The 20295-nt window shown below is 33.6% G+C and overlaps 1 protein-coding gene across 1 annotated transcript in view; it reads right to left on the bottom strand.

The window, feature by feature from the left end:
• Nucleotides 1-20295, bottom strand: part of Eip93F (Ecdysone-induced protein 93F) — a 129293-nt gene that overhangs the window by 102899 nt on the left and 6099 nt on the right. The window contains exon 2 of the mRNA XM_035349905.2: nt 569-637. Within this exon, the coding sequence (XP_035205796.1) occupies nt 569-637 (69 nt within the window). The remainder of the gene's footprint in view (nt 1-568; nt 638-20295) is intronic.

Genomic DNA, 20295 nt, shown 5'->3' with positions numbered 1-20295 from the left:
CGTAGAAACTACAGAGAATCCGTAGTAGTTGGAGTCTATGTCAAAGTAGGATCAGGATGAATAAACAGAACACAGAATTTTGAACAAATATTAAAGAATAACTTTCACAACATCCTAAACATTACAGGAAAACAACACTTGACTACACATCAAACTTTCCATTATTGTACTTTTTATCATTTGCCTACTGTTTTCTAGACTCAGACTGCTTTTGAAAGCAGTCTGATTCAGTTTATTAGAATTTGAGAGAGGCAGCCTTAATTTTGGTGGTGTTAGTATTTATCCATACATTTACCAAATATTTGTTTGGAAAAGCATTTTATGCTAAAACAAATTTCCTCCCCCTTTTTTTAATTTTGCTAGTAAAAGTAATTATTTTCAATAATTCAAAGCTTAACTCTTAAATTTTGGTTTTCACTTGGGCAAATGATTTCCTTTGTACCTCAAAAATAAATTTACTGTGAAATATGTAACATTTGATGGAATGTTCAGCTTTATCATTCAGTTAAAACTGCCTCTTTAAAACTTTTTTTTTTTCATTTAAGTCAACAAGGATTTCTTAGATTACCTGTAAATGGCTGCACAAGAATTTTCCATTTCCGTGCTCCCATCAGCTCTTCAGCAAGGCGCTCTAAACCTGCAAAATAATCATGAAACTCAAGTTATAAAATAATGTTTGTAATTATGTAATTCTAATTAAGCTTATACAATATAAATCAGACAGATACAATTTCAGCTTATTGAATACTTCACATAAAAAACAGCAATTTTTTGTTAGTCCTATCTGTAATCAGAATAAAAATACATTTACATCACTGTTACACATCTACTGCCTTTTTTAGAGGAGGGTACAGCTTTCTTCCAAAGAAGCTCAAACACATTCTCAGTGGCAATTGCAAAATATATATAACTGACTATGTTAAATTTTAAAAATTATTATTATACAGTTTATTGAAAATGTTGGGTTAAATTAGAAAGTAAAAAGTACAGTACAAAGTCTAAGATCCAAACTCGTAAGGACTTCAGCAATTCCAGATTTGGGATTTTTCCTGATTACATCTTCAGTTTAAATCTAGTAAGATGACATGTAGAAATTATAAAATTAAAAATATGAAATAATGAAGCATTTATGACTTATTAATTAAGGTAATCAAAATTTATGTAAAAAATTGCTCAATATTTATTTGTTTGCTTTATTAAACATTTCTTTCAATATAAGTTGCTTTCTTATTTGTGCTAATATTTTCTCTTTCATTCTATAGACCGGCATTTCTTGTTTTCACAAAGATTTTGTAAAAGTTCAACAAAGTCCCACTGTTCAGGTCCTGTAATTGCTGTGTCAAAAATTCCTATTAAACTGTCAATCAAAATTTTTCGTTCTCAACAACCTCTCTGGATAAAACTGACAGTGAGAAAGCTGGCTGAAGTTGGACATAACTTAGCAGTATTTTTAAAAGATCTCAAGCAATTCAGTGTTTACCCCATGAATACTCCAGAAATGTGCAACAGCTGATTTATATAAGTGGATAGACAAGGAATTTACATTGGAAAACATTGCTGAAAACTCATAAGGGAAGAAAGTCGACTTTGTCATGTACACTGCACACAAAAAAAGAAGGTCGGTGTCGACAGTTCTGTACCTCCCATTCTATTGGGCCGATTGACAAAAGCTTGACTTCGGATATATATTAGATTTATATATAGCATTATTCTAACATCGGTATTTTGACACAAAATTGGACTTTTTCTGAAATAATATACCAATTTTTTTCCATATTTCGATTCCATAAATCATGCCAGAGTGCCAAGTTTTGTATAAATCGCATGATTAGTTTTTAAATAATTAGCTCTTCAATGTTAATTGAATTTAGTATATATTTATTAATTTCTCTTTTTTTATTAAACTTCTTTGATTTTTCCTTTCACATTTCAAAATTCAGTTTCGTTCCAAATAAAATTCACCTAGTTTTTATGATTTTTAAAATTTGTATTTTTTAAATAATTTTTATAAATTTTTTGAAAAATGTTTTTAAATTATAATCCATAAAATTTTAACCATCATTTTAAAGCAGACGTATTTCTCAACATACCTACAAACAATTAAGAGTTTTTTATTCAATACATGAACTATATATTTATATACTGACGTGTTTTGAAATTTGGCTTATTTGTTGAAAGCGAAGCATCAAATGTAGTTTACACACTTTAAAATTATTTGAAAGTAGGAATGATGTGACTTTCTTCCACTTATGCACAATTTAAAAAAAGAAAGGAAAATAGGTTGCCACATATTAAGAAATTCGGCAAGTGACTTATTCTTGGCGCAAACTAAAAAAATATGCACCAAGATAAATTTTTGAATTTCTCCATAAATTTTACACTAAATTAAAAAAAATTTGCATAATCTGAGTTGTACAATTGAAATATAGAAAAAAAATTGCCATGTTATTTCAGAAAAAGTCTGCTTTTGTGTCAAAATACCTACATTAGAACAATGCTACATATAAATCTAATGTATATCCAAATCAAGCTTACAAGACATGAAAAATGCAATTTGAATTTTGTCAATCGGCCCAGTAGAACAGGAGATATAAAACTGAGTTTTTTTGCTTTTTTTGTGGTGTACATGCTGATGCGAATTTAGAAGACAGCATAGTAAGTGTGTTTAATACTATCAGCACAAAAGGCAGGGAAATATAGAACTGAGCGTAAAACTAAAGTTAAGAAAAAAGTAAATCGTACTTATTGGTTTAAATTTACAGAAAATATTATCCATGAAAGCCTCTAGAGGGAAATTATATGCGTGTAAGTTCCAGCTTAAATTTCATAGACAGAGAAATATATAGGTAACTTTACGCTTCGAGAAATGGTGACGAAGCATCAATAAATACTTAAAACAAGGAAAACATCAAGAAAAACCTTCAGAGAAAAATAAAAGAAAGAAAAAGAAACGAGAGAAGAAAATTCTTCAAAGAATTAAAAAAATACTTTTATATAAAAGAAAATTAAAATTACTTCTTGAAGTAAAATATAGGAAGGAAAGAAAAGGCCGAGTTCGTAAAAAAGAAAGAAATAATCGTATGAAAATAAGTACAACTTTTTTAAAACAAATAAAGTGAAAAATGTAAAACACGGAAAGGAAAGACTAAACTGAAGGGGGAAAAAAAAACTTTTGTAAAATAAAAAGAGAAAAAAAAATTTCAATTGTGAAAACGTATGACTTTTATAAAATCTATTATTTTTGCAAGTTAAACGTAGGAGAAAAGAATGTAAAACTTAAAAATGTGGAAAGAAAAGAAAATCTTACGTTTGTATATAAAAATATGGTGTGAAAATTAGTACATTTAATTTAACGGCAGAAAGCAAAGAAAATTACATAAATTATGTTTCTAAGATAAAGAAAAGAGAAATTTAAAATATCTTAACCTAAAAATAGAAAAAAAATAAATTTAAAGTTATGAATTCATTGTTTATCGAGGATGTACAAAGGTCCGAGCAAGTTGGAATAGAATTGCCTAAGTGCAATCCATCAGCCTCATGCTGGTTTCTGCTGCACAAAGTCAGATGAACAAAGAGGTCAAATAATAGGATTCAAGAGAAAAAAGCAGGGCTTTGTGTTATCATCCACGTTTCCCATGCCATAGATGGGGGCGGAGCTTAAGTATCAGCCGTGGGGTTATTTTTAAAACTCGTCTAAATACATGAATGTTTTTCATTAAATACAACTATATGAAGTCAAATAGTATAATCAATTAAAAATAAGGTTAATAACTTGGCCAGGATCCACGAGAACCAATCAGAAAGCGCTATGGGTAAGACTACTGCTCTCTAGTGGCCATTACTTTACTAAATAGAATGTTCTAGAAATTCTAACATGTTGCAATCATGTGGCGGATTTTCGTTAATAGATAAGCGCTGACATGAAACTTGATTACAACACAAACGGGATGAAATATGAGTCTGACGTAGCAATAGCAAGATAATCCGAGGTAACAATGCGTGATGACGTCACGAACAAGAAGCAGCGCATCCATGCTTGAGCCACGTGGTTGATGATACAGCAAGCCCACGTGCTCCTCTGTAAACCCCCACTTTCAGTGCCTCAGGAGGCTTCCTCTCCCGAGCACCTCATGGCCCCAAAGTAACCTTTTCTACCTATTTTGGCCACATATGTCATATATATTTAAAATTATATAATCTAAGGTTGATTTTGATTAAATTTAAATAGTTGTCATTATAGTTATCTTAGAATTAGTATAAGAATTATCTTAGCACACAGATGAAGAAATAATTATAAATAAAAACACATTAAAAAAACTTTATGTTAAAAGAGTAAAGCATCTTATCTATTATTGTAAAAACTGAGTAAGTATTATTAAAGTTTTTAATGTTTAGTGTAAAATGCATACAGCAGTAACATTGTCTCTTCCAAATTATAGCTATCTTTCACACACAGCTCGCTTTAAACGCTAATTTCTATGTTGTGAATTGCATGTCCACGCTCAGTGTCAGCATGACTACGCCATCACTCCTTACTTTCGCCTTCAGGGAAAAAAGCTCTATAAGCTACCCCTTCTCTTCTAAGTCCTGATCGGTTAACTGGTTAATTTAATTATGGCAAAGCACTCGAGGGCTATCTGCCTAAGGGGAGGGATTCCTTCATGGTGGACTCTGTAAGGGAAACTGGATTGTATACACATTACTCGTTTAGGATTCTAGTATGATATGTAATAAATCACACTAATGTAATCGTTTATGATATGTAATAAATCTTTATGAAAATATAAATTAATAATGTATTTTTAATCCCTAAAACTAATAAATTACTTACCTGAAAATTCTTTCAACATATATGGAATGTAACAAAATTGTAAATAAAGACAGTAGTAAATCACGAAAGAATATCATTAAATGGTATTTAAGATTAAAAAAGAAAAAAAGCAACCATGAATTATTGTAACTTATGTATTAACTGACTCCTCAATGCAATTTAAAATGACATCAAATACTGTAAATTTTGAAACTAGATGTCTCGGTGAAATTTTGTCGTATGGGAGTCAAACTTTTTGTGTTTTATTTTTTATAACAAATACAAAATTTTTCTAAATGTAAATAACAAAGAACAGGAGGAACATGTAAGAAGTTGGATGTTATTTTTTCATATAGCATTATTAATCTAATTAAAAATGCAAAAACATAATTCTTTGAAATATTTAAAAATTTCTGTAACTGGAAGTATAGGTCTATGACCAATGGTTGACAAAATAAAGGCCAGGTAAGAATTTTTGTATATTATAAACATTTCCTGACCCAACATGGAAATAAATGAAAGTACATAATATAGGAATTAATTTTGAGGTGAGGACTGAGCAACCATCATATATTCATTTACTCTCCATGTGTTTGCCTATTATAAATGATACAACAACATGTCCAACTGCTTTTGATCCACGTGTAAATATCAAAATGTAATAAGTGTATTTATGCATGTGCTAAGGAAAAGCAATCTATATATAAACTCACTTGCATCACATGCAATCCCTTTTGCCAAGGTGTTGGAAATGTCAAAAAGAGGAATCTATGTGTTTCTCCAAGATGAGATTTCAAACTGCTTTACATCAACGAGTATTCATAGCCCTTTTGAAAGGTCTTTAATCAATAAGTGAATCCTTTGACTGAGATTCAAATAATAGTTCTCACCACAGCATCAAGCAAAGTAACTTTATTTGGACGGTCAGTGATAATACACTATAACAACGGCACAGAGACAAATGCTGGCATCTTAATTGAAGTTAAAGTTCATAACAGTCAACACAAAGACTCTGGATTGAATAAATTTTAAATACTCTGGTACACACCCGCAGAAACAGATGACACATTAGATCTAGTTTGAATAAAGCAGAAGACTGTGCCAAACCATAAACAAATACATCACAATCCAATCTACAGCAAATAAAAGCTCTACAGATCCACAGCAGAGAGCAGCAATCTGCTTCTTCCACAGGAAATGTTCGAAAGGACTTTTAAAAGATTAAGTGCTTTGAAATACTTCTTCCTCAAGTACAGAACAAGTGGCAGAAAAGTCAGTTTTTTTATAAAACATCAATATTAAGAACTTTAAACTTTGGATGCCACTGGAATCAGTGACTCTTGAAGAAAAAGTTCACACTCAGTGTGAAGGTTATGCTTTTTGCAAACGTGTACGCATATGGCTTTCTCCTTTGAAGACATAAATCATTGTTTGACCATTTTTGGATCCTGTTACGAGCGATCTGGAATTCTCACTCTATGTATCTCGCATTTCCACCTTGACTGCTTATCTTGAAGTCATCAACATATGATGATCCGGAAGCAGCATGAAGTTCTTTAAGAACTAAATTTGGCTCTACTCTTATATGTGCCCTAATATTACCAAATGTGGCGATATATGTTCTGCGCTGGATTTTGGCGCAATTGCGTGTTGTATGGCAATCCTGTTGACGTTGAAAAATCTTTCGCTGGAGTTGTTTAATTGCTCGTTGGTTCATGTCGTGCGCATTTTGAAATGGCCTATGTTGAAATGATAGACGCAGTGGCATAATTTCAGTCGCGTATTTTAGATTGTATGGAAAGTAAATTTAGTATTAAAAGGTATATGATGTTGGAGTTGTTAACTTTTACGGTGTGTTTAAGAGGATTGAAGTGTATTTTTGGAATTCCTGTGGGACTTTCAAAGCGGAGTCCGAAATGTGGGGCTGCTATGAGAACTCTGATGTAGAAGGGCATTTCTGATAGTTCTTGTGTGGATTTGAAGTCACATGGTTGCTGGTAAAGTTTGTGGCTGTCAGCGGAGTTTAAGATTTAGCCTGTGGTTTTCGTGTAGTACGTTAATTTTGAATCTCAGAAAGACATATGATATAGCAAAATCGTGGCACTTTTATTCAGAGACGTTGTGTGACTGGCGAAATTTTATTCAGCAATGTATTATGGTAAGTGCATTTTATTTTACTGTTTTTGTAGAATGTTATGTTCATTGTTTTTTTTTTTTAGTATGAATTTCTGTTGTTATTGCTGTTTTTTGAATTGTTTGTAATTTAGTTTCGTTTATTTGGTTGATTTGTGCGCAATGCCTAGATTGTGCAATTTGTATTTTTTTTTTTTTTTTTTTTTTTTTTTTTTAAGTTTAAACAGAATGCTGTGTACATGGTATTCTTTGAAATTTATAGTTGTTATGCAAATTTATTGAAGCAAGGTAGGCGTAATTCGTAGATTCCTTCGCTACCCAGAATGTGCAACTCGTAGATGCTTTATGAAGTTAAAACATATGACTGTGTACATGGATTCTTGTCAAATATTTTTGGTTAGAAACTTTTTGCTATCTAAATTTTTTGTTTTTGTTTCGGATTTTTAGCTTAAATTTTGTCTTTATTTCTAAACACAGTACAAAGTCCGAAATCTGGATGTCCAACATTCGGAATGATCTAAAATCCGGGACTCAAAACACCAACAAAGTTTTTCTCGTAGGCGTTACGCATCTGATTTCCCCCCTTCCCTCCATGCATAATAAAACATCTGGAGAGTCCCAATTCTTAATTTCACTTCAATAAATAAAATACCTTGTTAATGAAGAAACAATCATTTTAGCATAAATTTGTACGATCAGTAATTTGGCTCCATTACTGCGTATCTGCTTGGCACACATCTCGAACCGAAACATTCCACATAGATACATCGTTGATCAGATGACAACATGGCGAATCATTTGTAAGATTCTCCCTTGTGTAATTTTCAGTTACTGTAGAAAGTGGCGAATCTTAAGAACTAGTTAGTGAATAATCGCTTAAGTTCGTGTGACAAGAAACAACAAGATGGAAGGGTAACTAACCCTTTATTATTCCAATAAGATTTAACAAAACTCCATCTTGGAGTGTACAATCAAATCCGACACTTGGGCTTGAACTTAAGAGACTAAAAATTAAACTAAAAATTAACTAAAGAAATATAGCCGAAGCTATCGAGACTCTAATCGAGTTGGCCCCTTAACTCTATTTGACTACGAAGCTTATCAAGTGCATGAGTAAGGTGCATCGGCAAGCCATAGCCGATGCACCGTGCTCGCATCCATGTGGGTATCAGCTGCGATTTGACGTAAGGACCGACCCGCCCTTCTCAGTCCGATCACCATACCCCTCGTAAAATCGTCTATCTGCTGGAAGTGCCTTCGTTGACAGCTTGGCATCCTCTCCTATTACACGTATCCTCCGGAACAAAAACCAACTTTCTTCGATAATTCGTCTGGCAGAAATAACGACATGAATATCGGCCATTCTGCACATTCCTTCCCTTATATCTTACTTCATGTGCGTTGGAAAGCTGCGCATTTCACATCATTCGCATAACTCAGTGACGTGCGTCCACTCTAAAATTTGCATAAATTTCTGACCACTCTTTCTTAGTGTTGCATTTTCAATGTCGAGCAGTGTACAACCACCAGTTTCAGATAATACTAACCAATTCAACACTCGTTACAAAGCAAATAAACATAAATATTCACATAAACAGATCTGTATCAGCCACAGATATACATGATGTTATCATAAATCAAGTAAAAGAGAGACTTTGTTTCATTTCTCACTACTCTGTATTTCTTTCGTGGAAGCTCCATTACTGTATGGTACCCGACAGTTTATATGTGAAAATATCGCCGAGAGGTACTGGCTGCTTGTGAAATAGGTTTTTCAGTAACCCTAATGTTGATAATGTTGGTGAAACTAGCCTTGGGGAAAATTGTGTGAATATTGCCAAATGTGATAAACTGAGATTTGGGCCTTTTTTTTTCGGGGGGGGGGGGTAATAGTAACCCTGTCACATGGGCCAGCGTGTTTTTAGGTTTTTTATTCTTAGCATTCTTTCCAATTGCTGTGTTTGGTTGCACGTGCACAATGTTTTATTAAAGTGATGCCTGAAAGGTCGTCTGAAAGTTTGCTTAGTGTTATAAATGAGTATATTCTTCTGGATACGCCTATAATTTCTGACTGCTGGAAGGCGTACAATTGTCTTTCAGGTGAAGGCTTTGGACACTTAACAGTAAATCATAGTCTGTAATTTAAGGATCCGGATACAGGTGCCGACATTAATAAAATAAAAGGAACATGGAGTGCAGTTAAATGAAGTTTAGCCAAGAGGGAAAACGAAGGACAGTTTAGACTATTATTTGGTCGAATATGTGTGGCGCAAGAAGGCCCAGGGTGAAAAACATCTGTTTATGGCTTTCTATTTATGTATTTTATATTATGTGTTTTATATGTATTTAACCGCTATTAACAGTGGATGAGCCGAAGCAACCAAAAATTTAATTTAATTGCTTACGTGGAGGATGGAGGTGATGGTCGTGGAAGGCATGAACATATGCATGTGAAAAAAAGGTACGTTAAAAAATTGACGTCTCATTTATTTATTCATTTCTGTGTGTTAATTTTTGTTAAAAAGATTTGTTGTTTAATGTGTTTATGTTGGGAAATATATATTTTTGGTTATTTATTACTCTCTGTATTTTAAAATTTATAACTAATTTTGTATACTTTTGGTTATTTGTAAATTTTTCCTGGTTAACATGACAGTTTTAACTTTTTTTTAGCTTCCTGATTTTGTTTACTAACCCTTTGAGGGGTGGTATATAAAATAATTTAAATTGTGGTAAAATTTTGCATAAACTATAACTTATGGACCCTAAAGGACACAAACTGAGACTTAAAAAAAATCTAGAGCAAAATCCTGAATTTTGAGAGCCGGTATATATTTTATACCAGTGCCCCTCTAAGACATATTTTTCCAGGTAGCTGCCAATTGTTAATTTTTGTTTTTTAAATTAATTTTGCATACTTTTGATGTGCACATACTTGCCAACCTATGACACTCAAAAATCAGGAGATTTTTCACAATGTTAAAAAGACAAAAAAACATTTTTATTACTTGCATTGCTTAAGAAAACAAAAAAAAAAAAAAAAAAAAAAAAAAAAAAACACTTCAATCAGTTTTCGTACAAATGTTATAAACAGTGGCAGATTTTGCTTTCTTTAAGAAAGAAACTTCATAATTTTGTTCACAGCAATTGCCACGTAGGCCTGCTTTTGCTAATACAAGTTTTTCTAATGTGTCATCACATTAGAAATCACATGAACATCACATGTGTCATCACATTTCTAATGTGTCATCATATTAGATCTAAATTTAGTCCTCGGTTTCGCAATACTGAAAATCCTCTCACACTCTGTATTACTATGTGGAAATGTCAAGATGGCCAACATAATTCTACACAGTTCACTATATTTTAAAATTCCATCAGCATCTTTCAGTTTTCCAATTAAACTCCACTGGGTGTCAATCCTAGCTGATTTTATAACTTCATCCAAGTTTTCTAATTGTAAACTGCTGTTATGCAGCTGTTGGAACTGTTTAAATTTTTCCTTCCTTTTAGAACTCCTTTTAAGAAAATAATAAATATCAACAATGTGTTCCTCCACATTTTATTGGTAAAGAAGCTGCCCCTCTTTCAGCTGTGGCATAGTGGCAGGTTGTGCTCTAGTAAAAAGGCAGAGAACAGACATTCTGCATTAACTTTTTGGTCCTTTGTTTCCGAAGAAAAATTCAATTTTTCATTTTTTTCAAAACAACTCATGTTTTCCTTGTGTTTTTGTGTACGCACATATTTGAGAACATCCGCACTTCCACCATGCGAAATCGAAAAATCGCAACGACCAGGCGGTACACATCGCAATTTTTTTTTTCTTTGAGGAAATAATGGAATGAAAGTCAACTGTGTACGATTTGAAACGTACACGAGTATTTCTCCTTTCTCGTAGACATAACAAAAGATGATAATTTCTAAAAATATTTCCCAAAGGCACGTATACTCACACAACTCAGGACAAAATGACCAAATTAACTAAAGAACATCCAAATAACAGCTTGCTTTGTCCTCATTGGCTAATATATGCCAGATGACATGCAGTGGAGCACGATGCCCATTGGAGAACTGGAGAACGACGTTTCTGGATACGTATATGCTCTCACTCACAAAGCAGAAGTTATCTAATTCGCAAGGTTTTGTTTTAGATATAATCTAGAGAAAATTCAGTTGCTTTTCAGATGTCCAAAATCACTTTTTTTTTTCTTCTTCATATAACAAAGTATTAAGCCAAGTTCCATAAAAATCGTGAGAAATTTAAGAATAAGAAAAAGTCGAGAGAAATATATTGTAAATCGGGTTGGCGGGAGAGCGGTCGAAAATTGAGAGTCTCCCGCCTAAATCAGGAGAGTTGGCAACTCTGTGTGCATCTGTAGAGATAGTGCTTGAATATAGTTATGCAAGTCTAAAGACAAAAACAGAAATTTAAAATTTTAAAAATAAAATTTATGTTTTTATGCACTTTGATGATGTAACCCAGCTGAACATACTTATGTAAAAGATGGGTAAAAAGCTTTCCAACTTGATTTAAACTCACTATTATTATTTTATAAAAAAAATTAGCAAATATAACACTGCATGCGTAAATCGTATCATGTTGTAGCTGAACTAGTATAATATTACAAGCAGATGTAACTCAGCTGAAAATTGAAACACTATGACTCAGCTGAAAACGTATGTTGCATTTTTGAAGTTATATTTATGCTTTAGATAATACGTGGAAAAAAACCATGCTACAGGCTATGATACGAAGAATCGCCCCCCCCCTTCTTGTACTCGATTTAGATCATTGAGGATCGTAAGGTCCCTTTTTTACTTTTTGTAAATATAGGTTGAAACATATTTTTTTGTTCAGGAAGAAACACCGTTAAACAATTTTATTATTTGATACACCTCAAAGCTCTTTTCCGATTTTCAACTCCTTTGGCTTCCTAGGGGCTCCTTTTCAACTTTTGGATAAATTTTAGTTTGTATCGAAATTGGGCCTTAGAAATGTTTTCCCTCCTTTCACCAACTGTGAAAATTTATTTCAGAAACAACCTATTTGTATCAACCAGAGGGCAAATTTCTCTTGTCTTCTCTAGTCTTTCATCTAAAATTAACGAAGAATTAAAAAGAATTTCCCTAAAGAATAAAAGCATGCTTTCAAATCAGCAGTTTTTGTGATTACGCTATGAGATGGACCTTAAGTGCATTTCCATTTTAAGTGAGCTTTCCCTTTGTATGATCTTATCACACCACACAAAAGGAAGAAAATGTGACTCCGGAATGACAAATTAGTTGTAAATCACCTCATTTCAGTTTCCTTGCATTCTGGGTGGAAAACACGAAGCAACAGGTGTCTTTTGGGGGCTAACATGCCACATTTAACCTCCACAATTGTGTAAAGTTTTGACCCCAGACGGCAATTTTGAAATCAATGAGCTTTCTCTTGGGAAAGGGATAAGTGCTGAAATAAAAATTTTAGCTAGACACAGACGAATGAAACTTGAGCTGAGTAAACAAAGAATAAATGGTAGTGTGGTGTGGTGTATTTAATTATGGCAAAGCACACTAGGGCTATCTGCCTAAGGGAAGGGATGCCTTCATGGAGGACGTTCTAAGGGAAACTGGCTCGTATACACATTACACATGGGGAAAACTACGAAAACGCCCATGCAGCCAGCCCGTTCGCGGGATTCGAACCTCGAATCGAACTACCAGTGTTCAGCGACTTTACCGCTCGGCCGCTGGTAGGCCCAAAGAATAAATGAAACTAATATACTTGTATTCAGTCCTAGCGCAGGTTCAGTAACCTCCCCATCTCTTCATGAACATAATATTGAATCCTAAACAATTTATAAATTAATCATGAAAAATTATTATATCATAAACTGCTTAATAATAAAAAAATTGACATGTCAGAGTAGAAAAGGAGAAGACTGGTGCTGCCATCTATTGGCGTGGTACCCTCAGTGTGGGTGCCAGCATATATTATATACTGGTTTTAAAATCGTATAAATAATCTTCTAATTATCACTTCTGACTGAAATGAAGTAAATATATAAGATTCAGCATGTGTATGTCATATATTTGCAGATTCTGAATTTTTTCTTCTCCTCCAATAGAATTTATCAATCTTCAAACATCTTGGAACGAGGTATATTAATTTCATAACTGAAAAAGGTACTTTTCTGTTTTGCCGGCACAAATCTCGCCAAGCAGACTTTGTTGGCGATAATATACAGTATACACATAAAAAATGTTAAATGTTAGTTCTAAGAATTTTTTATTTTGAAGGCATAAGCATTTTAATATGGTTTAAAATTTTGTAAAAAGCCAATAAATAAAGACAATAAATTTGTAAAAAGACATTTAGAATTTACTATGCTTTCATGGTTCAACATCCTGATTCGCCGGTTTGTATAACGCGGCCCCACGTGATCTCATCTCACGTAAACTATGCTATAAAAATCTAACTCTCTCAGTAATTATCTACATTAATTTCAAATTAAATCTTAATTTGGAATACTCACTATTATTATTTTATAAAAAAAATTAGCAAATATAACACTGCATGCGTAAATCGTATCATGTTGTAGCTGAACTAGTATAATATTACAAGCAGATGTAACTCAGCTGAAAATTGAAACACTATGACTCAGCTGAAAACGTATGTTGCATTTTTGAAGTTATATTTATGCTTCAGATAATACGTGGAAAAAAACCATGCTTCAGGCTATGATACGAAGAATCGCCCCTCCCCCCTTCTTGTACTCGATTTAGATCATTGAGGATCGTAAGGTCCCTTTTTTACTTTTTGTAAATATAGGTTGAAACATATTTTTTTGTTCAGGAAGTAACACCGTTAAACAATTTTATTATTTGATACACCTCAAAGCTCTTTTCCGATTTTCAACTCCTTTGGCTTCCTAGGGGCTCCTTTTCAACTTTTGGATAAATTTTAGTTTGTATCGAAATTGGGCCTTAGAAATGTTTTCCCTCCTTTCACCAACTGTGAAAATTTATTTCGGAAACAACCTATTTGTATCAACCAGAGGGCAAATTTCTCTTGTCTTCTCTAGTCTTTCATCTAAAATTAACGAAGAATTAAAAAGAATTTCTCTAAAGAATAAAAGCATGCTTTCAAATCAGCAGTTTTTGTGATTACGCTACGAGATGGACCTTAAGTGCATTTCCATTTTAAGTGAGCTTTCCCTTTGTATGATCTTATCACACCACACAAAAGGAAGAAAATGTGACTCCGGAATGACAAATTAGTTGTAAATCACCTCATTTCAGTTTCCTTGCATTTAAATGCAAGAATTATTTCAATTCGTACATATAGCTTACTCAGAAATTATGTAAAACCGCAATGCTTTACTTCGCTAGTGCATTCTCATTGGAATTGATGAATTTAACCTTTGACTTTGCCTTTTCTATATTTTCTCCTTCGGGTGAGCGGTGTGATTGCATTCTAATTGACTTAATTACCGTGAATGGTCTTAGGGCATAAAATTTAATTATCTTGTAAAAATTCTATGTAATTGTATGCAAGTACTGAAAGAAACAATCTGATAAGACATGGTTGCAACTTGTTTTGCAAAATGAGGCGTAAAACGTTATCAGTGAAGATATTCCATTTGGTATCAGCTGTGTTGGCTTTAGTTTATGCAAATTCTGATCGGAGGTCAATCGGCGGTAAGCTAACGTGGTTGCCGCTAATTTGCCGATGACATCAAGATCGGCGGGTTGGCCGAGTATTATATATGTGTACGCCGGTATCGGCGAATGTGTGTATTATGAGTTAGCATTACACTAGTTTTCTTTCCCTCAAATGGTTTTAAATGTAAAGGCTACAGTATTAACTTATTTTATTTTAATTTACGGAATAAAGCATGTTTTTTATTTAGATTAGTCTTAGCTTTATTTAAGGGAAGCAAAATATGCTTTGCCTTTATCGCCACTGCCAACAGGGTTATGGGCCCAGCACCAACAGCTAAAATGTTACCCAGTTCAACTCAGCATTGAAGGAATGTAGGTGAAGAGGGCCATTATCCACGAAAAGAAGCTGACCTGTCTTAGAAGTTTGTTCAAGTTGTTGTGCTTACACTTAATTGAATATGTCATTACTACCTGAAGGTTTTGAGCTGTTAAACCATGACAACTGGGATCGATGGAAAGTCAATATGAAAATGCTGTTACTGGATAGAAATTGTTGGAGCTTCATAGAGGACAAAGAAGAATTAGATATAAGTGCAACAAGGCATGAAAAGCAGGAATTCACACTGAGAGAGAATAGAGCCCTCACTACATTATATTATGGAATTAATACTGAGTTCAGGCCGCTGATACAAGAATGCTCAAGTGGTATAAAGAAGCATGGGAAGTTCTACAGAAGCAATTCGAACTCAAAACAAGAGCAAGTATAATTCAGTTACTGGATGAATTTTTTAGCATTAGATATACCAAAATGAAGAAATAGGATTATTCATCGCGAGGATAAGAATGACTGCAAAGAAGTTGGCTGAAGCTGGAAACAACTTGGCAGATCTTTTTAAAGGATTTCAGGCAATAAGGAGATTACCCCATGAATACTCCGGCATTGTACAGTTGATCTATAGGTGGAAGGACAAAGATTTTACGTTGGAAAGAATTGCTGAAGAACTGGTAAGGGAAGAAAGCCGACTTCGCCAGGTAAATGCCGATTACTTAATACTATTAGTTCAAATGCAAAAAAAGATAAGTGTTGAAAATAAAACTAAATCTAAGAAAAAAGTGGGGAATATGAGAATAGAAACCTTGTTTCAGATGTCATAAATTTGGACAGGGTTCGTAGCCACATTTTAGTTAAAAAAAATAAGCACCTATAAGCATTTTTCAAGCACATTTTAAGAAAAAAAATAAGCACCTGTCTAATTACATTATACACAAGTGCATAACCTTAAAAGAATTAGACTTGTAATTTAAAATATGAGAAATTCAGTATTTATTACGACAGAATGAGAATTACTCAACCATGGAAAACAATTACATTTTTTTTTTTAAATTTTAAATACAAGTTCAATTTACAGAACTAGTTTACAATGAGAGGGGGAAAAAAACTATCCAGAACTAATTTACCAATTAAGATTTACCATTATGAGGACCGTCATGCGATCCATATAATATTACAAGATTTAATTATGGAATTTCAGTTCAAAATAGAGAAAAATAATAATAAGCCATATTTATTATATTATTTTGGCACCTAAAAATAAATACAATTTATTTTTCCGCTCCTATTAATATTTAAATAATTTAACTTAAATCAAAATTCTGAACATTTTCTAAATTTTCATTGTATAACAGTTTTCCCTTAACAGATATTGCAAGCAAAGTAATTTAAGTAAAAATAAGTAAAAAAAAGAAACTTTTCTGAAATCAGAAGGTGGGAAATTGCTTCATGCAGTCATTCTTTAAAAGTAAAAGCTTAACTAACCGGCATACTCGGAAATTGCCGAATATCTGAAAATTCTGGATAGTGGAGCGTAACTGGTAAAAGAGGAAAGGGGAGTAGATTGTAGCCGTTTTTTAGATTTTTCAGCTAAATAATGCTTTTGACATTTTGATATGTGAATTACATAAAAAATAGTCCAATGGAACTGAAAAATAATCCGCTTAACAAGCACAGTAAAACTCTTTTATCTCTGCGAAATATGGCAAACATTATTGCGCAATACATGAGCCTTAATTCTTCCGCATGTGATATTACGCAATCGGAATCAACAGCTGCCGGTATGCGCCCATGTGGCATATTTATCATTGAGCAGGACACGTCGTGCTCCGCGCGATATCCATACTACACTCATATTGATTAATAAAGAGATTTACCAATATGAGGTGTTTTTCATTCTAATTTTGAACAGACTGTATTAAATTTCTGGAATAGAATCATTCTTTGCTTGGTTTGGTAGACCACAGAACTTTTAGTCCTTTTCAATCCAGGTTGGAAAGTGACCAAAAAGAAAAAAAGCTGTTGCTTGCTTTGCTGCTAACTGTAACAGTTTCAATATTCGAGATTTTGTGGAGAAAGGGGAGAACACCCAACTTGCGTACTGTTTAATGCATTGGCCAAAAAAAAAAAACTATTTTGACTACGTAGCGTATTCGGAAACTAAGTACCGTTTCATTCTAGCGCCGTCGCAGCGCTGTGGTAGGCGTCCCGCGCATGCGCACTAGTCTTTCATGTTCACTGACTTTCAATTGTCGCCATTTTGATTGCTCTATGTTGTGTTTTCAGTTTGCTGTGCACATTCAAAATGTTTAAGACAATTAGTTCTCCCGCTGACTGTGAGGTTCGTGCCGTGATTAAATTTTTGAACGCGAGGAATGTTAAACCGGCCGAAATTTATCGCTAAGTGACAGAGGTTTACGGTGAATACGGGATAAGTGATGGAATGGTGAAAAAGTCGGTAAGAATGTTTAATGCAGGTCGAACAAATGTCCACGCCGAGGCTCGGGGTGGTCGGCCTTCTGTTGTCACCGATGATTTGGTAAGGCAAGTTGATAAAGCAATTCATGAGAACAGAAGCTTCACAATGACAACTCTTTCAGAGGTATTTCCACAAATTTCACGTACTGTTTTGTTCGAAATTGTGTCTGACCGCTTGAATTATCGCAAACTGTGTTCCAGATGGGTTCCAAAAATGCTCACTGATGTTCACAAAACAAAGTGACTTCGTAGTGCCCTGACATTTCTCACGCATTACTGACCTGACATTTCTCACGCATTACTGTACAGCGGTAATGAGGGAGAAAACGTTTTAAACCAAATTGTGACAGGTGATGAAACTTGGGTGTGTCATTTCACACCAGAATCGAAACAACAATCGATGGAGTGGAGACACACTCATTCTTGGAAAAAACAAAAGTTCAAAGTGACAATGTCATCACAAAAAATCATGTGTACTGTCTTCTGGGATAGGAAAGGCGTTTTGCTTACTGAATTTCTTCCCAGAAATGAAACCATTAATGCGGCACAATATTGTGAGACTTTAACTAAACTAAGGCGTGCCATTCAAAACGAACGAAGAGGAATGCTCAGTAAAGGAATTGTGTTGCTCCATGACAATGCTTGGCCCCATACTGCTGATGTCACTCAATCGTTAATTCGACAGTTTCATTGGGAGCAGTTCGATTACCCGCCGTACAGCCCGGACGTGGCGCCGTCCGACTATCATTTGTTCCTGCACATGAAGCGCGAGCTTGGTGGCAAGCGCTTTGGATCTGACGATGACACGAAAAATGCTGTGGAGTCGTGGTTATCGAAACTGGCGGGAAGTTTCTTTGACGATGGTATACAAAAACTGGTTACCCGCTATGACAAGTGTTTGATCATGGGCGGAAACTATGTTGAAAAATAGTTTAAGACATATATTTTCATGTAAAAATAAAATTGGATTCGAAAAAATTGTTTTACTATTTTTTTTTTCAAAACGGTACTTAGTTTCCGAATGCGCCTCGTATTTTATTACTTTATTTATGCCATTCTGAATGTTATTCCTTAGAAAACTAATCTGTGTTAAAACACACCCATTTTTGAAGTTTATCTATACTTCAGCGGTTATTGTAAATATATTATAAATATTTATACATATGCTTATAATATAAGCATACGGGTATAATAAAGCTTATAATAAAGCCTATGGGTGCTATAATGTATAGATAAAAACTGATGATTTCTGGTAAGAAATTCTCAGATGGTTAAATGTATAAGTGGAGAAAATTATTTGACAGAAAAATTAATATTAAAACTAATTTACTACGCATTATGAGATTATTATTCTGAAAAATTATAAACTCTGTCGAAGAATCAGCATTATGAAATATGTCAATTTTAAAACGGCACAATTCTCTGTTCTTTTGATTTACAATCCGACTGCAAAACTGTAAAACTAAGCCGAGTTTAAATCAAGGTCTTCAACATTAGAGGCTCGTTTGGCAAACAGAATGCGAAAAATATAAGCATACTGATCATAATAAATGCGAATATGAACTGACCAGATGGAACAAGAATGTAAATTATTAAAATCTTGATAAAAATTCAAACGTGTGTAGTATTGGGTAAGAGCAAAAGAATATGGAATCTTCCTGAATTTCTACCGCTTTCGCAATTTTTTGACCAATAGAACGACGTGCACACCAAAAGTTATGTTACTGCAGAGAAGAGGAACAAAAAGCGATTTCTGGGAGTATGATTCACCATCTGACGATCCATATAAGAAAGAAAAGTTGTTTATTTAGTTTCGGCTTTGGTACAGGGAAAAAATGTGGGTTCGTTAAAAAGAAAAAAGCACTACAAAAAATAAGCACTAAAAACAAAAAAATAAGTGCTTCAGAGAAAAAGTAAGCACCTATAAGGGCTTTTATTTTTTATCTTCAAATATAAGGACTTATAAGTACTTGTAAGGACCGCTACGAACCCTGTTGGACACTTAATCGCTCCATGTAAAGAAAATATAAGTAAAAAGCAGAAATTTAAAATAGACGATAAAAATGGACAGTTTAAAGATAAAGAATTAATGTTAGTAGAAAATTATGTAACAACTACAGATAAAGGAGGTAACGCAGATAAATTTAATTGGGTCGTAGATACTGCATTACAACTCATTTCTGTAATAATAGAAATTTAATGACAAATTTTGAAGAAATAAACGATATATGTATGTCTTTAGCTATAGGAAATTGTGAAAGTAAAGTACTAGGAAAGGGTACCGTCAAGTTTGCAGTAAAACAACACAATAGAATAAATTGGATTGAGTTATATAATGTGTTATACAATCCAAATCTAAGAAGAAATTTACTATCGGGAGCAAGGTTAGAAAAGGTAGGCACTCATTTGTGATTTCAAAAGGGAAGATGTGGATATACTTTAATAATTGGGATAGATTATGCTACGCTAAATGATATGATGGACTTTATCATGTAAAACCATTTAGATATGCAACAGATAAAAAGGAAGCTGGTTACGGTGCAGAAATTGGAAAGTTAAATTAAGTAGACGATGCGATGCTATGGCATCGGAGAATTAGCCACGTAAATTTTGATTATATTAAGAATACTAGTAAGAATCAAAGCGTAAAAGGGTTACCAGAAATTGAAAAACCAGTGGAGAGGTGTGCACCATGTATTATTGCTAAATCTAGTAGAATAACTTATAAAACTGTTCCGAAGAGATCGGATAAACCATTGCAGTTGGTTTATTTAGACGTTTATGGCCCACTCCCAATTCCATCTGAGGGTGGGAGTAAATATTTCCTCGCTATTGTGGATGACTATAGTAGATTAGCAACAGTGTATTGTATAAAAAATAAAAATGAATCGTTCTA

The sequence above is a fragment of the Stegodyphus dumicola genome, chromosome X2, assembly GCF_044657685.1.
Source record: "Stegodyphus dumicola isolate Sdum_Otavi_A_Nest chromosome X2, ASM4465768v1".
Lineage (NCBI taxonomy): Eukaryota > Metazoa > Arthropoda > Arachnida > Araneae > Eresidae > Stegodyphus > Stegodyphus dumicola.
This window is presented reverse-complemented; position numbering and strand designations above follow the sequence as displayed.